This window comes from Pseudonaja textilis, chromosome Z (genome assembly GCF_049901715.1).
Source record: "Pseudonaja textilis isolate UNSWEBS1 chromosome Z, rPseTex1.2, whole genome shotgun sequence".
In the NCBI taxonomy this organism is placed as follows: Eukaryota; Metazoa; Chordata; class Lepidosauria; order Squamata; family Elapidae; genus Pseudonaja; species Pseudonaja textilis.
Genome location: NC_142008.1, coordinates 23,022,244 through 23,044,164, shown reverse-complemented (window position 1 = coordinate 23,044,164; position 21,921 = coordinate 23,022,244). Strand labels below are relative to the sequence as shown.

Below are 21,921 nucleotides of genomic sequence, written 5' to 3'. Positions count from 1 at the left end.
CATTTTCACTTTACTTTATTTCCAAATTTTAGTTTAGCATGTTAGTAAGCTGAGTGCATTCTTTTTTACTCTCCCAGCAGGTGTATTAATTTATCACCTTACAAGTGTTTATGTTGTTATGCAGACAGAATTGGTTAGAATATTTTAATTTTAATAGGACCTAGAGGTTATATTTGGAGTAGATTCTCCTGCTCGAGCAGGGGGTTGGACTAGATGACCTCCAAGGTCCCTTCCAACTCTGTTTCTCTATGTTCTATATTATAGTTGCACTACAGTTATAACTGAAAAAGAATACAATTATGGAGTTTAAATTGATTTCGTAGATTACAGTTGCATATGTTATTTCAATTTTTATTTTAGGACATAAGATTTAAAACTTCAGAAATTGCAAGTGTAAACATCGAATTATAAAATGCTACCATGAATATTATTGCATTCCCAATAAAATAAGAAACGTTTTCTCATCATAGACATCACATTATTTTTCAAAAATTATGAATTGTTTTACTTGTTTCTATTACTATAACTAGTTCAATCAGTTGATCCCCAATTTTCTCACACTTGGACAAGCTTTCAAAAACAAGTAATTTTAAAGAAATATCTGGAGTGGGAGAAGAAGATTTTTCCATAACTGAAGGCAGGAGTATATAGAAGAGAGAGGGATAAAAAAAAAATCTGCTTTTTAAAATAGCTTTGAGAAATGTTGGAATGTGGAAAATATACTTTTGAGGTCTTCTATCACTACCCTACCTTCTGTTCAAAACTGAGAATGGGTCCAGATGGGATTTTATTTCTAAAAATCCTAGAAGTTTGGTTACATTGTATGCATTAGAGAGAAACAATCTGGCACCCTCCAGATGTTTTAGATTATAACTCCCATAATTCTGATAGGTGCTGTTGTTAATCAGAAACATCTGGCTAGGCTCCCACACTCTTCTAGTTTGTGTCAATGTGAATTATTGAATCACAATGCCAAAATACTGTAAAGAAATATTTAATCAAATGTGAGGATATTCAGGGGACACTGTAATGGTATGGAGGAATGACCTTGAAAAGCAAGAGGAAGAACCGCAGCCTATACAATGGTCTGATAAACAAAATCTGAGATTGAAGAAGGGGTAGGAGTAGAGAAAATGTCTCAGAAGGGATCCTCTCTAGTTTTGGTGAGAATAAAAGTAAGGGAAGGGAGGGGTACAATCAAGCTTGTACAATTCTGTTAGTGTAACCTTGCAATAAAAGTAATGTTAGTACTCCTATTTGGTGTTTTTTGTCTGAATTTCCCCCAAAAGCTGACAAGAATAGAAGGAAGCTTGAGGGAAGCATATGGTCCATAGGCTGAAAATTGCTCCATTCCCACCCTGTACTAATATGATACTTAAAACACTACTGTAGATTAGTAACATACAACTTTATTTCCTGTAAATGTACTTGTTATATTTTTTTATCCCACCTTTAGTTCCAGAGTTGAAGGCAATGTGCACTGTATACTTCTTCCCATTTCCCCCCACAATAACAACCCTGTGAATATCCATGCTCGAGCATGGAATTGAACCACAGTCTCCCAGAAGTGTTTCCAACACCTTAACCACAACACCACATTGTCTGTCAGACAAAAATGTCTTAAGAGCCTAAATTTGAAATTGAAGCATATGTTCTGTCATGGACCTATAATCCTTACTTTAAAAGTTGAATGTATAATGTTGTTGTTATAATAGTGGCATGTTGCATTGCTAATACAGTTAATGAAAAAATAGTACTCATTAAATAGGCACCAATACCTGAAGATCAGAGCCATGGTAGCTTATGCACAAGATTAATAGAAATGGCATATATTTATGTGAGCTGAAATCAAATGCCTAGTTGAAATACACAACCCATACTATATCTTAGCTTTAAGTGCTTATGTTTGTGACCTCCAGATGGTAGACCACAATTCCTGCTGCTAATTACCCAGTAGAACACAAAAGAATTGCGTAAAATTTCAGTAGGTGGCCAGCATGTGCTTTTTTAAGAGTCATTTTTCTTAAAAGAAAATAATTAAGGGTCTCCTGGTCGGTGCATGAGTACAAGTACTTTCTTGATTTATGACAGACAAGTCCTGCACCAATGCAGATATGTGAAAATCAAAGACTGATGCTTGGTCAGATCAAACATGATTTTTGTTCCATCTTCTGTTGGCAAAAAGAGTGCCAATAGGAAGTAGACAAGTAGGATTTGGGTACCCTAATTCACTTTTTTGCTCATGTTTCACCAACTGACATTGATGCTCCTTCATTGGAAATGGGAACATTTTCTGGGAATGAAAACACTCAAGGTGGCAAACACAATTATTCCATTTGTGCTAGCCATTTTGACTTTTTTGAAGTTCCTTACCAGAAGCAGTGTTTAGCAAGCAGTTTGTAGCATAGCATTAAACATTACTGTGAATTATAATGTTCTGTTACATTTGAAAAGCTGCTGCTTCATTCCCCATCCCATTTGCCTTTCTGAGCCTGAATTTGGCTCTGAAACAAGGCTATTTATAAACGCAGACAAACAGAAATGTTTCTCAAGTTTAAAAATTTCTACTCTAACCAGATGTTTTAAAACACACAGCTCCCTGTGCATTGTTAGAACAATTCAGGACAGACTAGAACAGAGGAGAACAAATGGAGGTGAAATTGACATCATTGTTTTTGTTATCTGAATTAGGAGTTGGAAAAACAAAGTATAGCAAAGTTCAGAGGCAGTGAAACAGACAGCCTAAGATTCATTCATTCGTGGAAGGATCTACAGAAACCAAAAGGGAAAGAAACTAAGAATGGATAAACTTTTCATCTACCATGATTCAGCAGTATCATATCTCCCAAAACAGGTACTGCTGGGCCATTTAATTCACAGGTGACCCCTATCCAGTCCAGATGTTACATAGTAAGGAACTTTCATAGAGGAAAGGAATAAGGCTGGATAATTTCCCAATGGATAGAAATCCAGCACAGTGCAAACATCTTATTGCTTTCATCAAAATACTGCTGCACTAGAAACTCCACCATTTTCATACATGCCTGAGATAACACAATGCATTTACAAAATGGTCAGGGCTTGTGACTTTGCTTTAGTCATTCTACCCAGTTTGTCCTATTCCGGTAAAACAAGCCACTTTTTCAGCTGAGCCAACTTGGATTGTCCTTTATCCTTCTTTCTTTCCCTTTAGTATGGATGACATCCTAGTTGGTGCTCCTCTCTTTATGGATCGTGAATTTGAGAGCAACCCTAAGGAAGTTGGACAGGTGTATCTGTATCTGCAGGATTCTGTCTTGTCCTTCAAAGAAGCACAGACATTGTCTGGCACTGAGGTTTTTGGTCGATTTGGCAATTCTATTGCACCCCTGGGAGATCTCAATCAGGATGGTTATAGAGGTAAGTAACTACATCACCTTAAAGAGATGCACCTAAATAACTTAGGGGGAATGAATAGTTCAGTAGCAAAGTTTCTTCCTTGCCCAAAATGAAGTCCTGATGATGAAAACATACTAATTACATCCTTCATGACTACTGAAGGATGTTGTGCTACCATGTAAATGGGTAAATGGATTGGATGTTGGAATTGTCACAATTATCGGTCCAGTAGATTCCAGTTACAATTTCCTTTTGAAAAATTATTTTTATCCTACCTTTATTATTTTTATAAATAATTCAAGGCATAAAATCTGTCAGATGGCTCTTCCTCCTCCTGTTTCCCTCTTGTGAGCTAAATTGGGCTACGAGTGGTCCACCTGGATTTCATGCCTAAGGCAGGACTAAAACTCACAGGTTCCCAGGTGGTTTATGATGTCTCAAATTCAACTAAAATTCAGTAGAACAAAAATAATAACTAAAACCAGATGTGTAAAAATGCTTTAAAAGTCTGAGAAAAGAAAAAAGTTTTAAAACCCCTCTTGAATTATTATTAAAGAAGCGGGTGGGGGGGCAGTTTCCTTTTCAACAATAGGGAATAGGACCTGGGTCAAATGATGTAAGTCAACTAGCTTAGCAATGGATCCATATCCCTTTCTCCTTTTAAAACTATTCACACTGTTTCAAATACTGCCCCAAACATCAGTGATTGTGAAAGCAAAACTAACTGAATTTAACACTATGCCAAAACTGCCTTGCCGTCTATCAAAATTGTCCTTTCTCTGTGGAAGAGACATTATTTTTCTACCTGATTCTCAGGACTTTTTCATAATGTCTTCTCTTGGATTTAAATGAAGAGAGGGAAGCCAAAGATCCTAAAGATTACTGGAGAGAAAACTGTATGTGAAAGGATAGAATATTTACCTATACTTCTTGAGTACGTAATAATTAAATTAATGCAGGAGCTACCCACAAATTTTGTTTAATCAAAATGAAAAAAGCTGGCAGAAGAAAAAAGAAAGTGGGATCTTTTTCAGAGCAGTGCTAGTTGAAACATTTCCTACCCAGGGTAGTAAAGCACTTACTTATTTAGTTATTTATCAAATAAAAATAAAATAATTTTAAAAATGGGATAATGCAGGTTATGTCAGAGATTATGCCTGGCCAAGTGCCTGAGGGAGGGGGAAACAGACAGGGGTGGGATTCTACAGGTTCGCACCTATTCGCTAGAACCAGTTGTTAACATTCTAAGCAGTTCAGAGAACTAGTTGTTAGAAGAAATTACTGGCCTAATCCTGTAAGGAAGGCAGGAAGGAAACATTCTGGTGTTGCTTCCTGTCTCTGGAACTTCTCTAGAGTTTTTTTTTCCTCCTTTGCTGGTACTTTGCTTGTGTGGAGTGACCATTCAGAGTTACAATGGCACTGAAAAAAGTGACTTATGACTGTTTTTCACACTTATGACTGTTGAAGCATCCCCACAGTCATGAGAGGCCAGGCGAGGAGATGCATGCCTCACTGTGAGTGATGTTGAGTTGACCACACCCATCCAGTCACATGACCACCAAGCCATGCCCACCAACTAGGCCACGCCCACAGAACCGGTTGTTAAAAAATTTGAATCCCACTCCTGGAAACAGGCCTTGCAAAAGGTGGGAGGGAGGAGCTATTTGGATCTCAGAGTAAATGCTGTTCCTCAGAACAGGCCCAATTGATTCTAATAATATAATTTGGCTTTGCTATTTTGCAGATGTTGCCATAGGTGCTCCATTTGCAGGAGAAGACAGAAGGGGGAGGGTATTCATCTACAATGGAGACAGAAATGGGTTAAATCCTAATCCTTCCCAGATTCTCACTGGCCTGTGGACCACCCAATCTATGCCTGCAGGATTTGGATTTACATTAAGAGGAGACTCAGACATAGATCAAAATGATTATCCAGGTAATGTTCTTCCACCAGAGGGAGATTTCTTTCTCTGGAAAATGCATTCTCAGCCTGTTCCTTTTGGAGAACAGAGATAAAAAAATGTAGACTTGTTTTGGAGTAAAGAAGATACTTTAGTTCTGTTTTGAGATATCAACAATGGATATATTAATATAAAATATTCTCAAATAAGAAGATAAAATCATCATTATAATGCAAAATTGATGATCAACAAATAAGTCATTTAAGGTACTTGCCTGTTTGTAAATTCAGGGTTTAAATGGTTTTAAATATGTGTGTCCTTGAAGTTGAAGACTCGAGTCTTGTTGGACATGTCCATAGAGATTTGCTGTGAACAATACAAACATGGTCTACCTTTGCGTTCTTCTGGGATGTTTTTTAGCTTCCAAGTTTGGCATAATAAACATGTTAGTTCCTACAAGTTTCCAAGTATTAACTAGATCTGATCCTGCTTGGTTTTCATTGATTAGTCAAGATTGGCTGGGCACTGCCATCTGCTGTGGGTAAACACATTGTACCAAATAGATACATATAGTGAGCATAGTTTCCTAGTCCTACTAAACTCAGTGAAAACAAAAACAGTAAACTCTTTGTTTAACCAATAATTGGAGGATGGATGAATACACAAATGGTATTTTATTGATTGAAAATGAATTTTAAAATTGAAAACAAGATATTGTATTTAAAGTCCATTATAAAATCTGGAAGTATTCAAATGTTCTAGGTACAATCTTTTATAGGGTCAAATCTGATGGAAATCATCCCAACATTTGAGAAACATGAAGTGGCAGATGACTAAAATATGCAACAAGTTCAAGGTTTCAAGAAATATTAACTCATCTGATGGCTCAGTACATATATCTAACTTGTAGCATGAGATGTCCACATAGAACAGAGTGAATGATAAATATTATTGTTGGATAGAAAACAGAAGAGTTCATATATTCTTCTTAATTCAGATGATTAATGTTAATATATCCATTTTGCAACTATTTTGTACTCTTATCTAAAGGGCACTATAATAATATACGTATGTTATTTATATGTTGTATTGGATTTTTTTAAAATTGAAACCAATTGAATTGAGTTATAAGTCATTTGTATTTCATACAATTAAATTAAAATGGTTTTCTCCAAACATGATCCTTCCAGATGTGTTGGAAGACAACCTTTATCAAAATCAATTGCCACACAAATCAGTATCTGTACTGGTTCAAGTTGATAGAAGTAGTGCTCTAAGATATCTGGAGGGCTTCTGGTTGGAGAAGTCTGAAGCAAAGCATATCAGGATCCTTTCTTTTAAATCCTATTGCTGGTCACAAAAGACTGGTCTTATGAACAGATGGCAAAGCATGGTAAAAAAAAATTATCCAAAGATTCATTTGGATGATGAAATGAGTGGCATGTAAGGTAAATTAAGTAAAATTTGCTTGCCAATTATTAGCTTGATTTAAATTGGGCTGCTTTTCAATTTTTTCTTTGTTTTTTTCTTAAATGTTTCTACTTGAAGAATCAATATTTTACTGATGTCAGCTTTTATTTCTCAGCACTACTTTACTGATTGAAGCTTTTGGTCTTTATTTTGAAAGTGTCCATCTTAGGACAGTAATCCAATACCATTTGTAATCTAAATGCACCATTTTTATATCCATTTTACCATTACTATCATTACTTTTTTCTGGGATTAGCATACAATATATACACAGCATTTCTCTGTCTTGGCCTGAGAAGGCTCCCAAGCATTTGTAACGTAACATACACAGCACAGTTGCTGTCATCCAAATTGTAGATTGTTTTGTTGGCATACGTCCCATGTAATTAATGGGACATTGTTGGAAGAGTGTTCTGGAATATCTTTGTCTCTATATTCTGTTAACGTACTGTGCTAATGTTTTGGGATGGATTGTGTTTTTGGCCTGCTTTCAGTGATTCTCCCCATCGCCCTTTGTTTATTTTTACCCATCTGGCTAAGGTTGTGGTTCTTGTTCTCATCTCCACTGACTTTGAAAGAGAGGAAAAAAGAAGGAAATTTGAAGTGCTTTATTGTTTCTTCAGATCTTTACAAAGGCTATAGAAGATGTATTTGGGTGCTTTGCATTCGTACTATTATGATCAAAAACTTTGTGAAACTAAGCCATTTCTTCCACTTTAATTGGTTATCTTCTGGTAATAGGGTGGTGATAGGAATGATGGTGATAATAATAGAAGTGGTAGGAAAATATAAACTGGTTTGTCTACAAAATCATACAAATTATCAGAGGCTTTCAAAAAACAACTGGACAATCATTTATCTGAAATGGTATAGGTCTCCTGCTGAAGCAGGGCTAGAAGACCTCCAAGGTCCCTTCTAATATTATCATTCGATGTTCTAGAGTGACTGGCTGATAAAAGTCAAATCAGGACATTCCCTTGGAATATTTCCTCTCTCCATATAGAGGACTGTAGAAAAATCAATGGAACTTGGGATTCAGAAATAGTTTACCTGATAGGTCAATCATATTCTTTGATTTGACAAATTGTAAACATGGAAGTGGATATAGAATTAGAATTAGAATTCTTATATATTGGCCAAGTGTGATTAGACACACAAGGAATTTGTCTTGGTGTAAATGCTCTCAGTATACATAAAAGAAAAGATACATTTGTCAAGAGTCAAGAAGCATAAGGTACAACACTTAATAATAGTTATAGGGTACAATAAGCAATCAATCATACATATATGTGCTTAGAACAACATCATTCCTGTGATGGAATGTACACCTTAAGAAGCAGTGGAAAAGAACATTGGCAGCACAGAACTTTTCCAGGGAGGAGCCAGTATATTCCAAAGAACAGTCCAAATTAAGAGATAGTAGAGGAGGAAAGAGGTTCAGGGAAGCCACAGTCCAGATTTTCTCAAGATATACTGGGTAGAGCATGGATGTCACCTTGGCCGCATCACATGATATATCATGATATTTTTTTTTGCCTTTGCAAAGCCAGGATGGGCTTGGCCTCTGTGTGATGCATCCAGCCTGCAGGCTGCCAGTTTGACACCCCTGGGGTAGAGGTTAACAGCTTCAGTTTGGTAATATTTTGTCCATTAGGTTTAAGCAAATAAAGGGTTGGACTCAATTGGATTTCACTGTGTTATCTTTGTGCCTGGCAGCTTTTTGGTTAAAGTAATATGGCTTTATCAATTTTTACACGATGAGTTGATCCACCTCCTGTATTTTTGAAAAGCTTGCAAATAAAATATAATATCCATATGTACATATGGAAAAAAACTTTAGAATTTTTAGTGAATTAGCTAATACTAGAATATACTTTTTAATGACTCAGTGTATTTGTACCCCCGCACACATTTCCACAATATCAGGCTGTTTTGTTCACTTGAAAGGATATATTAGAACATAATATCATAAATATGGACTTCTTCACATGGGACTTGTTTTATAAATGTTTGGATAATAGAGGTAGAAATTAGGAGATGGAAAAGTATTATTCTATAAGCAAATTGAGCCAGAAAAATATACTGTTCACAAAGCACTTATATATGTAAAATGAAAATGTATAATTAATATATACATGCATGCATACATACATATATGTATGTATGTATGTATGTATGTATTTGTTTTCTTAAGTTTTCACAGGTACTTACATGTATGGCATTCAGCTTCTTTGTTTGGGTATTTTCCCACGTCATTGTAGTTGTGCTTTTAAAGTTGTAGCAACGTTTCGGCAGAATCTCATCTGCCATCATCAGGCTTCTGTATTGTGTTTGTCTGTGAGTCAGACTTTTACAGTTGTTTCAGTTTTAAATTTGGGGCTAGCCTACTGCTGTGCCAGAATGGTTTTTTCTTCATCCTGATTGGTTGGGAGTCTTGGTTTGTGTGTATTTGTCTTGGAGTTTGCTGTGTTCTGCTTGATTGGTGTTTCTAATATCTTCTGTCTGTTTTGTGGCTTTTTTTGTGTCTTGATTGGCTGGCAACATTGTGTTCCTGTATTGGAGGCTTTTAGTGCAGCTTGGCTCCGAGTAAATGGATGGCTATCATTTGTTAGGAAGCTAGGTTTCATCTGGGTGCCTGGTTGGGGTGTATTTGAGCTGGAGGTATCAGGGGGGATCTGTTTGTGCCCAGGTGTTTGCCTGACTAGTGGTGTGGAGATTTTTTTGTTTGTGAGTGCAGGCTTCCAAATAATTGACAGTCTGGTGGAATCATCTCTTCTATTCATGCTTTCAGGTCTTTTTTCAATCTCTATGGCTTCTCTGATAATTCTGTGGCTGGGGTTTTGGTGCTGTTGAAGTCGATGCTATGACCTGTGGCTTTCATGTGTTGGACTAGTGAGGAAGTGTGTTCCAGCTTTTTTACTGCATTTTTGTGTCATCCAGGCGGGTACTTATTCTTCTATTGGTCTGTACAATGTATGTGGCTGGGCATGATGCTCAGGGGACTTCGTATATGCCTTGGTTTTCCAGATCAATTTTATCTGTGGGGTTTCTTAGGATGGCTGCTATTTTTCTGTCTGTTCTGAAGGCAGTCTTGATGTGATGCCTGTGTAGTATCTTACTGATTTTGTCTGTAGTACCTCTTATGTAGGGCAGGACAGCTGTTCCATAGGTCTGTTCATCTTCTAGGTCTCCAATATGTCTCAGTGTGTTTTTGTAGATCAAGCCAGTGATTTTGCTTTTGTGGAAGCTGTTGGCTGTCAGTACTTTAGTCAGGGTGCATAGTTCAGTCTTTATGTGTATCTTGTCTGCCAGGCGTATGGTTCTAGCAATTAGTGTTTTGGCCACGGAATTTATCTGTGCTGGATGGTGGTGTGATTGGGCGTTGAGGTAGCGGTTGGTGAGTGTTTTCTTCTGGTATATGGTGTGTCCTAGTGTGCCATCTGTTTTTTTGTAGATTAGTACATCTAGGAATGGTAGTTGTTTGTTTGTTTCTGTTTCCATGGTGAACTTGATTTTGGGGTGTGTGCTGCTTAGGTGTGTTAGGAAATTGTTTAGGTTTTCTTTTCCATGGGGCCAAATCACAAATGTGTCATCGATGTATCTTAACCATAGTTTGGGTTTGTGGGTGGCATTAGCCAGGGCTCTGGATTTGAATTCTTCAGAACACAAAAAAATCCACAAAACAGACAGAAGATACTAGAAACACCAATCAAGCATAAACAGCAAACTCCAGGACCAGTAAACACAGACCAAGACTCCCAACCAATCAGGATGAAGAAAAAACCATTCTGGCACAGCAGTCGGCTAGCCCCAAATTTAAAACTGAAACAACTGTAAAAGTCTGACTCACAGACAAACACAATACAGAAGCCTGATGATGGCAGATGAGATTCTGCCGAAACGTTGCTACAACTTTAAAAGCACAACTATAATGACATGGGAAAATACCCAAACAAAGCTGAATACCATACATACATACATACATACATACATACATACATACATACATACATAGGCATGCATACATGCATACATACATACATACATATATAATTAATTAATACACACACACACACACACACACACATTTATGTATGCATATACATAGACACACACATAGACACAGAGAGAAATAGGGAGGGAGGGAGAGAGAAAGAAAGAGAGGGTGGGGGAGAGAGAGTTTTTACTTGACCAATTATCTACTTTAGTGGAGAAAGGTAATGCTGTGCATATAGCTGATTTTAGCGAAGCTTCAGCAAGGTTTTGTATGACATTCTTATTACTTGTTAAAGTGTTGTTTGTCTATTACTTGGTAAGATAGGTCCACATGTGGCTGATTAACTAATTCAAAGATTCAGCATTAATGTTAAGTGATATGGCTGACTAGGAACAAAACAAAACAGTATAGAAAATCTTTGGACAAGCTGTAGACCCAAGAAAAAATGAGAACATTCAGACTGGCAATTTGTTGTTTTATTGTTTACAGTGAAAGTTTGAGAATTAATGAAATAGTTAAGGATGAAGACCTAATTGTCAACCCTTGAAAGGGCAAGCACCAGCGGACCATCTTGGGATTGCCATTAGAAGGGGGAAGGTTTACAGGGATAATAAAAAACTGTAGACTCAAGGCATGGGAGGTGGATAACAAAGAAGCAGTCGGCCAGTAGTCAGCTGGAGAGCAGGCCGGCAGCAGAAGAAAGAACTAGGCCCAACAGAAAGATTTCAGGCCTCTCAGGCCTCTCTAGAAGTACAACAGTGATGTGCGTGGGGCAGGCGCAGGCAGGGGCCAAGGTTAAATAGGCAGGAAAGCAGCAACAGTTTTTGCTGCATTTTTTTTGGCTATGTGTCTATGTTTCCAGGCCTGCCAGAATTAAAAGCAGTTAATCAACACTTTTATTTCTGTTTCTTGGTTTTGGAAAATTGGAACAATGACACTAATATCAATAGTGATAGCACTTATATATTGCTTCATAGTGCTTTACAGCCTTCTCGAAGTGGTTTACAGAATATGCTGACCCCAACAATATGGGTCCTCATTTTACCAACCTCAGAAAGATGAAATAGTCAGGATTGAACTCCTGGAGTGAGTAATGAGTTAGCCTCCTTACTGCATTCTAACCATTGTGCCACCATGGCTCTATTATATACTGTGTATATAATATTCATATTATGTTTTCATAGATTTTACAGGTATGTAGGTCTAGGTGTGTTCAGGTCTTTTCCCGTGTAAGATTAAGAGTATCTTGGCAACATTTCGGCAAGGTCCCACTCACCATCCTCAGGCTGGTGCTTTCTTGCACCGGCACGAAGCCGAAAGCACCAGTTTGAGGATAGCGAGTGGGACCCTGCTGAAACGTTGCCAAGATACTCTTAATCTTACACGGGAAAAGACCCAAACACACCTAGACCTATATACATATTATGTATATACATATACATAGTATATACTCTATTATGTACTATGTTGCAACTCCTCCCCTTGGGATGCTGCTATACGGCATTGCATGCCAAATTTTAATTCTTTCTATCGATTGATCTATCTGCATACATACATACATACATACATACATACATACATACATACATACATAGCCTTGTCTCCTGGTCACCTCATATTTGACAACAATATGGAAATGATTTTCCACTAAATTCTTTTGGAATTTTTTAAAAAATCTAGCCAGCAGGTCCAGGATTTGTTGATTACCACAAGTTTTAATAAGTCTAAACCTGCTGGGCTTTTTCAAATTCAGCCAAGATCAATTAGCTGCTGCTACCTAGATGGACTAACATTACAACATGTGGCTTAAAGGAACTAGGTACTTAATAACATAATAATCCATCTTCAAGAATAGTATTCTTTGTAGTTCATCTGTATGTGCGTCAAGATATATAGCAGAAAACCTTCCATCGTTTTACCATAGTAGTAGAGGTTTTGAAATAATAAGTTAGTAAAATTAGTAAGATAGTTTGTAAGCTAAATGCCAGGAGTTCTACAATTATCAAATTTTCATTTAGGATCACTGTTTCAGTTATGGAATGCATTTGGGAGCATCATTGAAACAAGGGTACTTACCATGAAAAAGGAAATCAAAGAAGGAATTAGAGCTGCTTTGTACAGTATCTGTTCTTGCAATCTGTTGCAAACAAGCCATGAAAGTCAGATGTTGGCAGCTGGCTCATCGCAACCTGGTTCCAGTTTTCTTGCTCCTTTAAATGTATGTTATAGAAAGTGTTATATAGATGTAGATTTTGGAAGAGCATAGTGAATATGTCAAAACTGCAATAGCCCAAATCCAAAATAAAGATGACAATCTAGCATCTTTTTAGAGTCTAGTCTACAATGTGTTTTATTATTGAATACAGTTAAAGTAATAATTCTTTTCTTCTGTTACATCTTAAAATAATGCAATGGTGTTTATATCAAATTGTACATAACAACAAAAGCCCATATTAGCAAATAGATGCTTTTTATAAAATTTCACCTTTCCAATAATTGTGGCTAGTACTAGAGAACAATATGTCCCCTTAGAATTATTGCTAATTTTGACTCCAAAAATTAACAATTTTTCCTTATCTGTACACAGTATTAGACTTCTTGGCAGTCTTCTTTGTTTTACAAGTGTATTATGGTTATTTAATTACTTTCTAAAAATTGAGTCATAACCATAGAAGGCAATTCTAAGTAGAAATACACACATAGAATCCAAATGCAAAATTCTGTGGAATTACAGCTATATTCTAAATGACTTTTATAGATTTTTCTCATTTAATCAAAGCCATGAAGTTGAATCTTTAAAAAATGAATTAGTATCAATTTTTAAAAAAATATGTCAGTTTTTCTTCAGTTTTTTCTAGAAAAGAAAAATAATATCTTATTTTGATGAAAAATATTCTGCATATGTTAAACATTTTGTTTTCAGCTAGCAAATTGCGTCTCTGGTATTTTCTAGGAAGAAATACAGCAGTATTCACTAAAATATCTATTTTTAGGATAACAGTGCTGCAAAACATTCTGATAATGTAGACAGCTTGAACACTTGATTGTGATTATTTTCTTTTGCAGAATTCAAAATATTTATAAAACACATTAATGATTTTGGCATTCAGGATGTTTAAAGTAGTCCTTAGCCAGACCAAGCTAAAGAGGAAATCAGTCAATTTTCTGTGGAATGTCCACATTTATGAAAGGCACGAAGAGACATGTTTTGAATATACTTAATAATTATTTTTTAAAAGTATGGTTGTATTAAGTATTGTATCTTGTTTAATAGTAAGAGATGAAATCATATAAAAACAATTATATTAAAACCAATTGAATTATTTCAGCCCAAGGTCTACCGCACTGTTTATATTTTTATTGTCTTCCATCCATTATTAGGTTTACAAATTTTGGTCCTAATTCTTTTCCAGAATCCAGATCTCCATTTGGGTCATCTATTTAGCCATCCTAATCATCTAGACGGTGTGCCACAGAGAGACTTTTTTGGCTTGATTTCTTTGTTTGGCTGAAATTATTGTTTTGGGTGTAGAAAACAGTATGGATAAAAAATGGTACAAATAATGAAGAAGAGTAAAAAATATTCTGATAGTTGAGTAGAAGCTGGATCATTGTTTTGTTTTTTGATTGAAAGAATGTGAGTGCTCATATGGGAATGAAAGTGAAAACAATGTGCCGGAAATCCAAATTAAAATAAATTTAGAAAAATGAATGTTTCTATGAATTTTCGTATTTCCATAAAATAGCTGCACATTTAGTCATTTTATTGATTTTCATATCACTAATGTCAATTGTAATGATTATTCTGTTTCCCTTCTGTTCTAAGAAAGTGTATATGCATTTTTTCCCCACAGATCTAATTGTTGGTGCATTTGGACTTGGAAAGGTAGTTGTTTACAGGTATGCAATGCTAGATGTTCCTACTATCTCCATCCTTAATCTTTTAATAAAAAACATACATATGTAAAATGTTTTCTTTCATAAGCCCATTCTTTCAACCTATATCTGAACTCATAACAGAATCAAAATATTTCTGGAAAAGGTTTCTATTTTGTAGAAACAAATCAGTTACATTGAAATAATTGGAATAAAACTACATTTATTGGATTTGTAAGACTGTGTAATCATCAAATAATGATTGTACATAAGTTATATAACAGGGAGCTTTACAATCTGAAGCTGCAGTATATTTGAAAAGTTGATGAGTTATGGTTGGTGAGTTGATGGTTAGCATTTAAGTTGATTTTACACTATTATGTGCATGGAAAAAATTAACTACTGCTATACTTTTCTACTGTATTTAGCTTTTTTTAAAATTTGCTTTCTATGCTATTATTAAGGATCATGGATTTGGAAAGGAAACAAATGAACTCTATGCTGGTTTATCACTTTCTTCTTTAAAGTTTTATTCTAAAAGGTTAACAAAAAAAGAGACAATTAATTCACTTATTATAGCCATGTCTGTTCCAATTGCTCTTTCTGTGACTGACCTTTCTTCTTTTTTGGCTTTTTGTCTACTTGGCTTAAGATCTGTCATCTATTTTATACCATAAAACAGTCTGAAAAACTGTTCCTTTTTTCCTTGTATATTAATCACGAAGATGAAATGTAGTAAAAAGAGCAAAAATTCTATGTAAGTTTGAGAACATTTTCTACTACTTCAGCTTTAACTGCAACAATACAAGAGCACACAACAGATACAAACTTGAATGCAGGAAATACAGCTTCAGCAACAGAGTGGTCAATGTCTGGAATACTCTACCTGACTCTGTGGTTTCTTCCCCAAACCCCAAAAACTTTAACCTTAGACTGTCTACTATTGATCTCACCCCTTTCCTAAGAGGTCTATAGGGGGCATGCATAAGCACACCAAGTGCCTACCGTCCCTGTCCTATTGTTTCTTTTTATTCTTCTTATATGTATCCATTTCATGTATTCATAATTATGTTCATATTTATACCTATTATCTTGTAAATGAGTGACAAATCAAATAAATAAATAATAAATAAAACATTACATTGTTGAGGGTTAGGGTTAGTTTGCTTTCTTTAGCAAATGAGCAAAAAACAGGGAAGCAATAAAATAAAATAAAACATGAGGTTTTTGAAAAAATTTAACAGGGTCATACTGTCTAGCTCATCAAGTCAGAATAAACACCCAGAATCTTTGGATTTCACACTTGATGACTGTACCTGGATTGCTACTGAGTTATATACTTGTTATTTGAAAACCTGTCTATAAAAATATTAGATATTGTTGCAGACATCTGGTTTAAAAATAGTTATTTTATAACAAAACATTTTAGTTTTTTTAATCACTCAAATATCATTTGTTGTGACATCAAAGAGTGGTTTCAGATGACTTCATGATTTACTTAATCTCAAATGATCCACTCTATAAATACTTTTTGATAAAATTCTCCATTAATTGAATTAAAATGTGTAATCTACAGCATATCACTCAACAGGTTTATATGTAAGTAAATATGCATAAAATTGCACCAATTTTGTTTTATATTTTATCTTGTTAGAATCATATAAAGTAACACCCTGTGGCAAAGATTCCCAAATTTTATTGGTTAACAATTCCCTTAGTATCCCAGTAATTTTTCATAGTGCTTCTAGGTTCAAACTTCGTGTGGTGTGTCCAGTTTGGCCAAACCAGATGTTAAAGTTACATCTGGCTCACTGAACCGGTATTTCAACCAACTGGCTGGCCCAGCTCACCCCTCCCCTCCCCTTCCAGGAGTCTCCATGCAGTCCTTTTTGATGGAGGTAAAAGTGCAGGGTCCACACAGAGGTTCTGGGAGGAGGAAAACGTGCCTTTCAGAAGTCCGGAAATGGGCCCATTTCTGGCTTCTGAGGGGCCTCCAGAGCCCCGGGGGAGGCTCTTTTTGCCTTCTCAGAGGTCCAGGGGAGGCCTCTGGATTCTTGGGAGGGCAAAATCCTGCCTTCCCAGAAAAAACTGGAAGTCACAAAATGGCCCTGCTTCTGGTGGGCCTCCAGAGCCCAGGGAGACTGTTTTTGCCCTCTCAGAGGCCTGGGCGAGGCCTCCGTACCCTTGGAAGGGCAAAAATGGCCTCCCCCAGGCTCTGGAGGCCCACTGGAAGCCAGAAACAGGAAGTTCTAGTAGGCCATGCCCACCATGGTCACACCCACCCAGCAACCGGGCAATGAACTGGTTGCTGTGATTTTTTAATACCACCCCTGGGTGTCGACATATGTTGGATATCACTGTGTTATCCTGTGGAGTTCCTCTGAGTTTGCGGTAGCACCCTGAGGCGTTGTGGCACACAGTTGGGAACTGCCTTACAATTCGGCTTTGAACTTTGTTGGGATGTGATGCATACATTTTATTTGTTTATTTGTTAAAATAAATCCCTGCTGTTTCAAATGTTAGTAACAAGAAAAACCACCTTCTCCTACTTGTGCATCTTTTTCTGTTGAGAATTTGGCTAACTGCTAAAAATAAAAATCAGAAAGAGATGCTATCATATGTGCAGACATGAGTGAATCATTAACATTGAATGTTTTGTGCATCATCCCTCTAGACAGATCTGTCTCATCTTGATGTGGGTATTTTGTATACATGTCCCTGCTGATGTTTTGAATGTTTATTGTGTACATAAAGTGCATTTCATATTTTCTGTATTTCTAAATGTCATGAACATCCACAGAAATTGAAAAAGTCTCCTTTTGTCTTCTCTTTTGTGTTTTTTAAAATATGTTTTTATTTATATTTGCTTGCTTTTCAGAGCAAGACCAGTTGTGACAATAAATGCTCAGCTTCTCCTCTCCCCAGTGATTATAAATCCAGAAAATAAAACCTGTCATCTTCCTGGTTCTATGACCTTAGTGGCCTGGTAAGTTTGAAAAACTAAAGAACTTTTTACCGACAAGTTTTCCTGGTTTGCTTGCAAAATGATTTTTCTCATTGAGTTCTTACATTATGACTAAGCTAATTCAAAACTTCACAATCTCCACATTATAGCATTGGCCAGTTTACATTCCTAGTGTGTGCATTGCTTGAACAGAATGAATCTTATGCAAAGCATGATGATGATGATGATGAGGAGGAGGAGGAGGAGGAGGATGATAGTGGCGACGATATCCATTGAATTGTGTCTAACTCTTGGCAAATCTGAGGGGCCAGGTCTTTCCAAATGTTCCCATCTTGCATTTCTTCTTCGAGTTTTTCTATGTTCCAGCTGGTGCCAGCTGTGCAAATCCTATGATATCATTATCAGAAGCTGTTTTTTAAATATTTTCCTGGAAAAATGCAACATTGATGCCTCATAATGTTCAGTAAAAAAATGACCATATTGTACATGGAAGCTTAAATGCAAGTCTAATGATTTGAATTCTTTGTTGTGTTGAGTATAGGTCAATACTCCATACATAAGAGATAATAATCAGTGGTTGAATTTATAACCAATCAACAAACTATGGAAAGATATACTGGTACCTTCTCTGAAAGTATGAAGGACTGTATAGTTTAATTCATCATCATTATCATTTTTGCCATTGTCTATCCATTGCAGAATGAAGGCCTCTTTCCCATGTTTCCAACCTCTGTGGTCCTGAGCTTTCTTTTGCCAATTGGGCCCACAATACTTGCTGATTCTGTCAATCCATCTTGTTTTAAATCTCTTTCATGGATGCTTTTTATCGAATGTGATCCATTGTATGACTGCCTTGATCCATCTGCCATTAGTTCTTCCTGCTCTCTGACCAGCCCATTTCCATTTCAATTCTTTTACTCTCTTGATGATCTTGTATACTTTCATTTGTTCTCTAATCCGTGTTCAGGTCTTTCTATCTTGTCTTGTAATACTGAGCATGTTTCTTTCCATGGCTGTTTGCACCACTTGTAGCTTTTGTATAGATTGTATAGAGGTCTGTGTCCATGTTTCACCGGCATATGTTAGAGCAAGTAGCATGCGCTGATTGAAAACTTTTCTCTTCAGGCATGGGGGAAGATTGTTCTTGAAAATTAGGCTTAGCTTGCCAAATGCCTGCCAACCACATTTAACATGCCATTCAATTTCCTTTGGATCACCTTCCATTGAGATCCATTGGCCAAGGTATATGTAATGGTCTACTGAGTCTAGTTCTTCTTCAGATGTAATTTTTTTCTTTCTTTAGTGAATTTATTAAATATAACCTGGCTGTTTTTCATGTTTATTTTTAAATAAAATGGTTCTTCTGCTTCATGCAGCTTTTGTATGCCTCTTTGTAGCTCTTCTGGATCTTGTGAGAAGATAACAACATCATCTACAAATCTTGAGTGATTTAAATAGACACCATTTATTTTTATTCCAACTTTTGCCTCATGTAGTTTGCAAAATACTTCTTCGAGGCAGGCTGAGAAATATAGCAAATAGGCAGAACAATATTTCTGCTTATTTGCTTCTTTATTTAGCCATCTGGAACTTAACACTTCTAAAGAAAGTAGACTGTATAAGTATAGTGGTATAGGTACGTGCTTCCTAACCATTGCAATTTTCTGAAATTCAAGCTTGAAGCAAGAAATATATACATAATAACTCTGTACCAAGCTTCCCCAACCCAGTGTCCTCTAGATTATGATGCATAACCAAGGTAGCCTTATGAGAACTGAAATCCAACACATTTTGAGACCAAGGAATTGGAGATGATAAAGATATACCAATGCTTAATTTATACATAGCAAGCTAAAATAAAAATAGGAGAGTCAAAATTGATGGAATATACATTGCAGACTGATAGATTGACTTTTTTTAAAATAACATTTCTGAACATGATTATAAATGTATGTTTTAGAAAACTGAAATATTTCCACACAGGTATTTATATAGTTTTAAATATATTTTTATATTTCTTTTTTTAATTTACAACAAATTTAATCTGTGAAAGATTACAGCTAATTATTGCTCAATTCATTTAACCATCTAAGAATTCTTTTTTTTCCTACATAAGTGGGAAGGACTCAATTACATTGTGAATTCTCCTAGCATTTTTGAATTGGATTTTATGAGAAAAAGATTGTTTAAATGTTATTTTTCTGATAGATGTATCAGTGGAGGTGTTACATGAATACAATGGTTGATAGATGGTTGTAGTGCACTATTACATTATAAAATACAGTGCTTTGGAGATTTAACTCTTACTATTAAAAAATTAATGTAGTCTTCCCAAACGATTGAAGAACAGCTGCTAGTTTTTCATTCTGTAATTTTTCTCTGTAGTTATTAAAACTTCATGTTCTACATATGCAAACAATTATTAGGGAAACTCCAAGAGACAAATATTTCCTTTACACCGTGGGATAGGTTTCTGTATCTCTTACCCAGCTGTGCAACTTGTGCAAAATGCCTTTTGATTGGCATTTCAAGATAAAATGAATGAAATATCATATGAACCATTAAAAAGGCCAAGAAATCTAACTATTTGAATTATAATGTAAAAATAGTATCTAGTATAGAGAAAATATTGTTTTGAATCAGATAGGGAATTGTTATTAAATGTATGAATTTTGTTTTCTTATCTACAGAGAAATCATAAAAACAATTTAAAGTTTGGATGAAATAGTAAAGAGAAAGTTGAATTCATATTAAGTTATTGATGCCTTAGTATCTATATAATTTATTTATTTAGCACATGATATACAATGTCTGGAATATCTACCTATCCTCGATCACCTAGATTGCTAGTTCATTCTGTCTGGTGTTTGCGCATCCATCCTTGATGCACTTCGGGGGGTGAACTAGCTTCACACCAATTCATTAGTAGTGCTTGGGTTTCTGGCTCTTCCAGGCCAGTCATGCCTTGACTTGTGTCACAATGCCTTGCATCCAGCATTGATTATCACCCTCCAACACATGAAGACAGCTAGGTTTTTCCCATCAAAGTGGCACCCATTTATCTACTTGCAATATTGCATGCTTTCAAACTAGCGGGCGAGCAAGAATCAAGGGATGGGGAGCTTAATTCATCTCAAAGAGCCTGGCTCAAACCGTTGGAGTGGAGATCATTTCTGGCTGGCTATTCCAGTGTTACTAAACTTCTGTGCCACTGTATCCTCTCTCTATAATCTTAGTCTGGCTAGCATTTAAATAAGATGTTACTTTCTCTGCCCCAACTCAGCTCCTCGTCTAACATTCCTGCTGGAATAGCTGTAAATCAATGAAATGTGCATCTATCAATAGAAGGAGAATTTTGATGCTACAGTGTACATGCTTTATTCAAAAATCATTAGATAAAATATATCTTAATTACATGTGCTTGAGAAAAAGTAAAACAAATAGAACAATCTATTGTATGTATCAAAAAGTTTATATTGCCATGCTATTGTCTTACTGAAAGTAATGAGATTTAAGATAATTATCACTACTGTTTTATGCTGATGTCTATAGAGACACTAAACAGTTGTCCAAAATTATTAAGTTAGAATTAAACTACTATAGGACTTATGTAGTCCTATACCAGTCCTGTAACAGACTTATTTGGTGTATTTATTGTAAGTCATTGGATTTATTTATTTATTGTTTATTTGATCCAAACTTAGATTATTTGTTGTTTTATGTAGCCTCTATCTTATGCAAATCACAAACAACAGTATTTCCACATATATCCCCATATATGCACAAGGAACATTAGTGGGCCCCAACCTCACAGTGTCCCAATACTTGTAAGAAAAACCAAATCCTTAAAGCTTTTCAGAAACATAGGAGGACAGGGCCTGATGGATCTCAAGGGGAATGGTGTTTTAAAAGCAGAGCGGTTGCCAACTTTCTCGGTCCCACTAAATGGTACATATTTAACCTAGGGACTGGGAACACTTATACCCTATCAGATCTAGTGGAACAGATACTCTCAGGGAAAGAAAATCTCTGTGCCATTAAGGGCTTCAAAAGTGATAATCAGCTCTTTGAATCTCTCAGCCCTTCAAGGTAAATCAGACTAATCTACATATAATTGTTACATGCAATTGGCATGACACACACAAGATTCTTGTTTTCACTCCTTTTTTGACTCATCATTTTAAGAAACATCTTATTCATTTCTCAGAAGAACCAGAAGAATTTGATAATTCTTGGAAAAGTATAAAATAATACTTCCTAAAAACTACGAATCAATGATAATAAGCCTTATTTACTACCCTCAGAAACTGATTTTAACTTAAACTTGTTTTGTG

The 21,921-nt window shown here is 35.8% G+C and overlaps 1 protein-coding gene across 2 annotated transcripts in view; it reads left to right on the top strand.

Moving 5' to 3' along the window:
- Window positions 1-21,921, top strand: part of ITGA8 (integrin subunit alpha 8) — a 152,076-nt gene that overhangs the window by 53,524 nt on the left and 76,631 nt on the right. Inside the window, exons 12-15 of one of the 2 annotated variants that reach the window (XM_026716137.2) lie at window positions 3,194-3,399; window positions 5,123-5,314; window positions 14,601-14,646; window positions 17,501-17,608. In XM_026716137.2, coding sequence (XP_026571922.1) covers window positions 3,194-3,399; window positions 5,123-5,314; window positions 14,601-14,646; window positions 17,501-17,608 — 552 coding nt within the window. The remainder of the gene's footprint in view (window positions 1-3,193; window positions 3,400-5,122; window positions 5,315-14,600; window positions 14,647-17,500; window positions 17,609-21,921) is intronic. The other variant, XM_087917705.1, reaches the window with a different exon arrangement.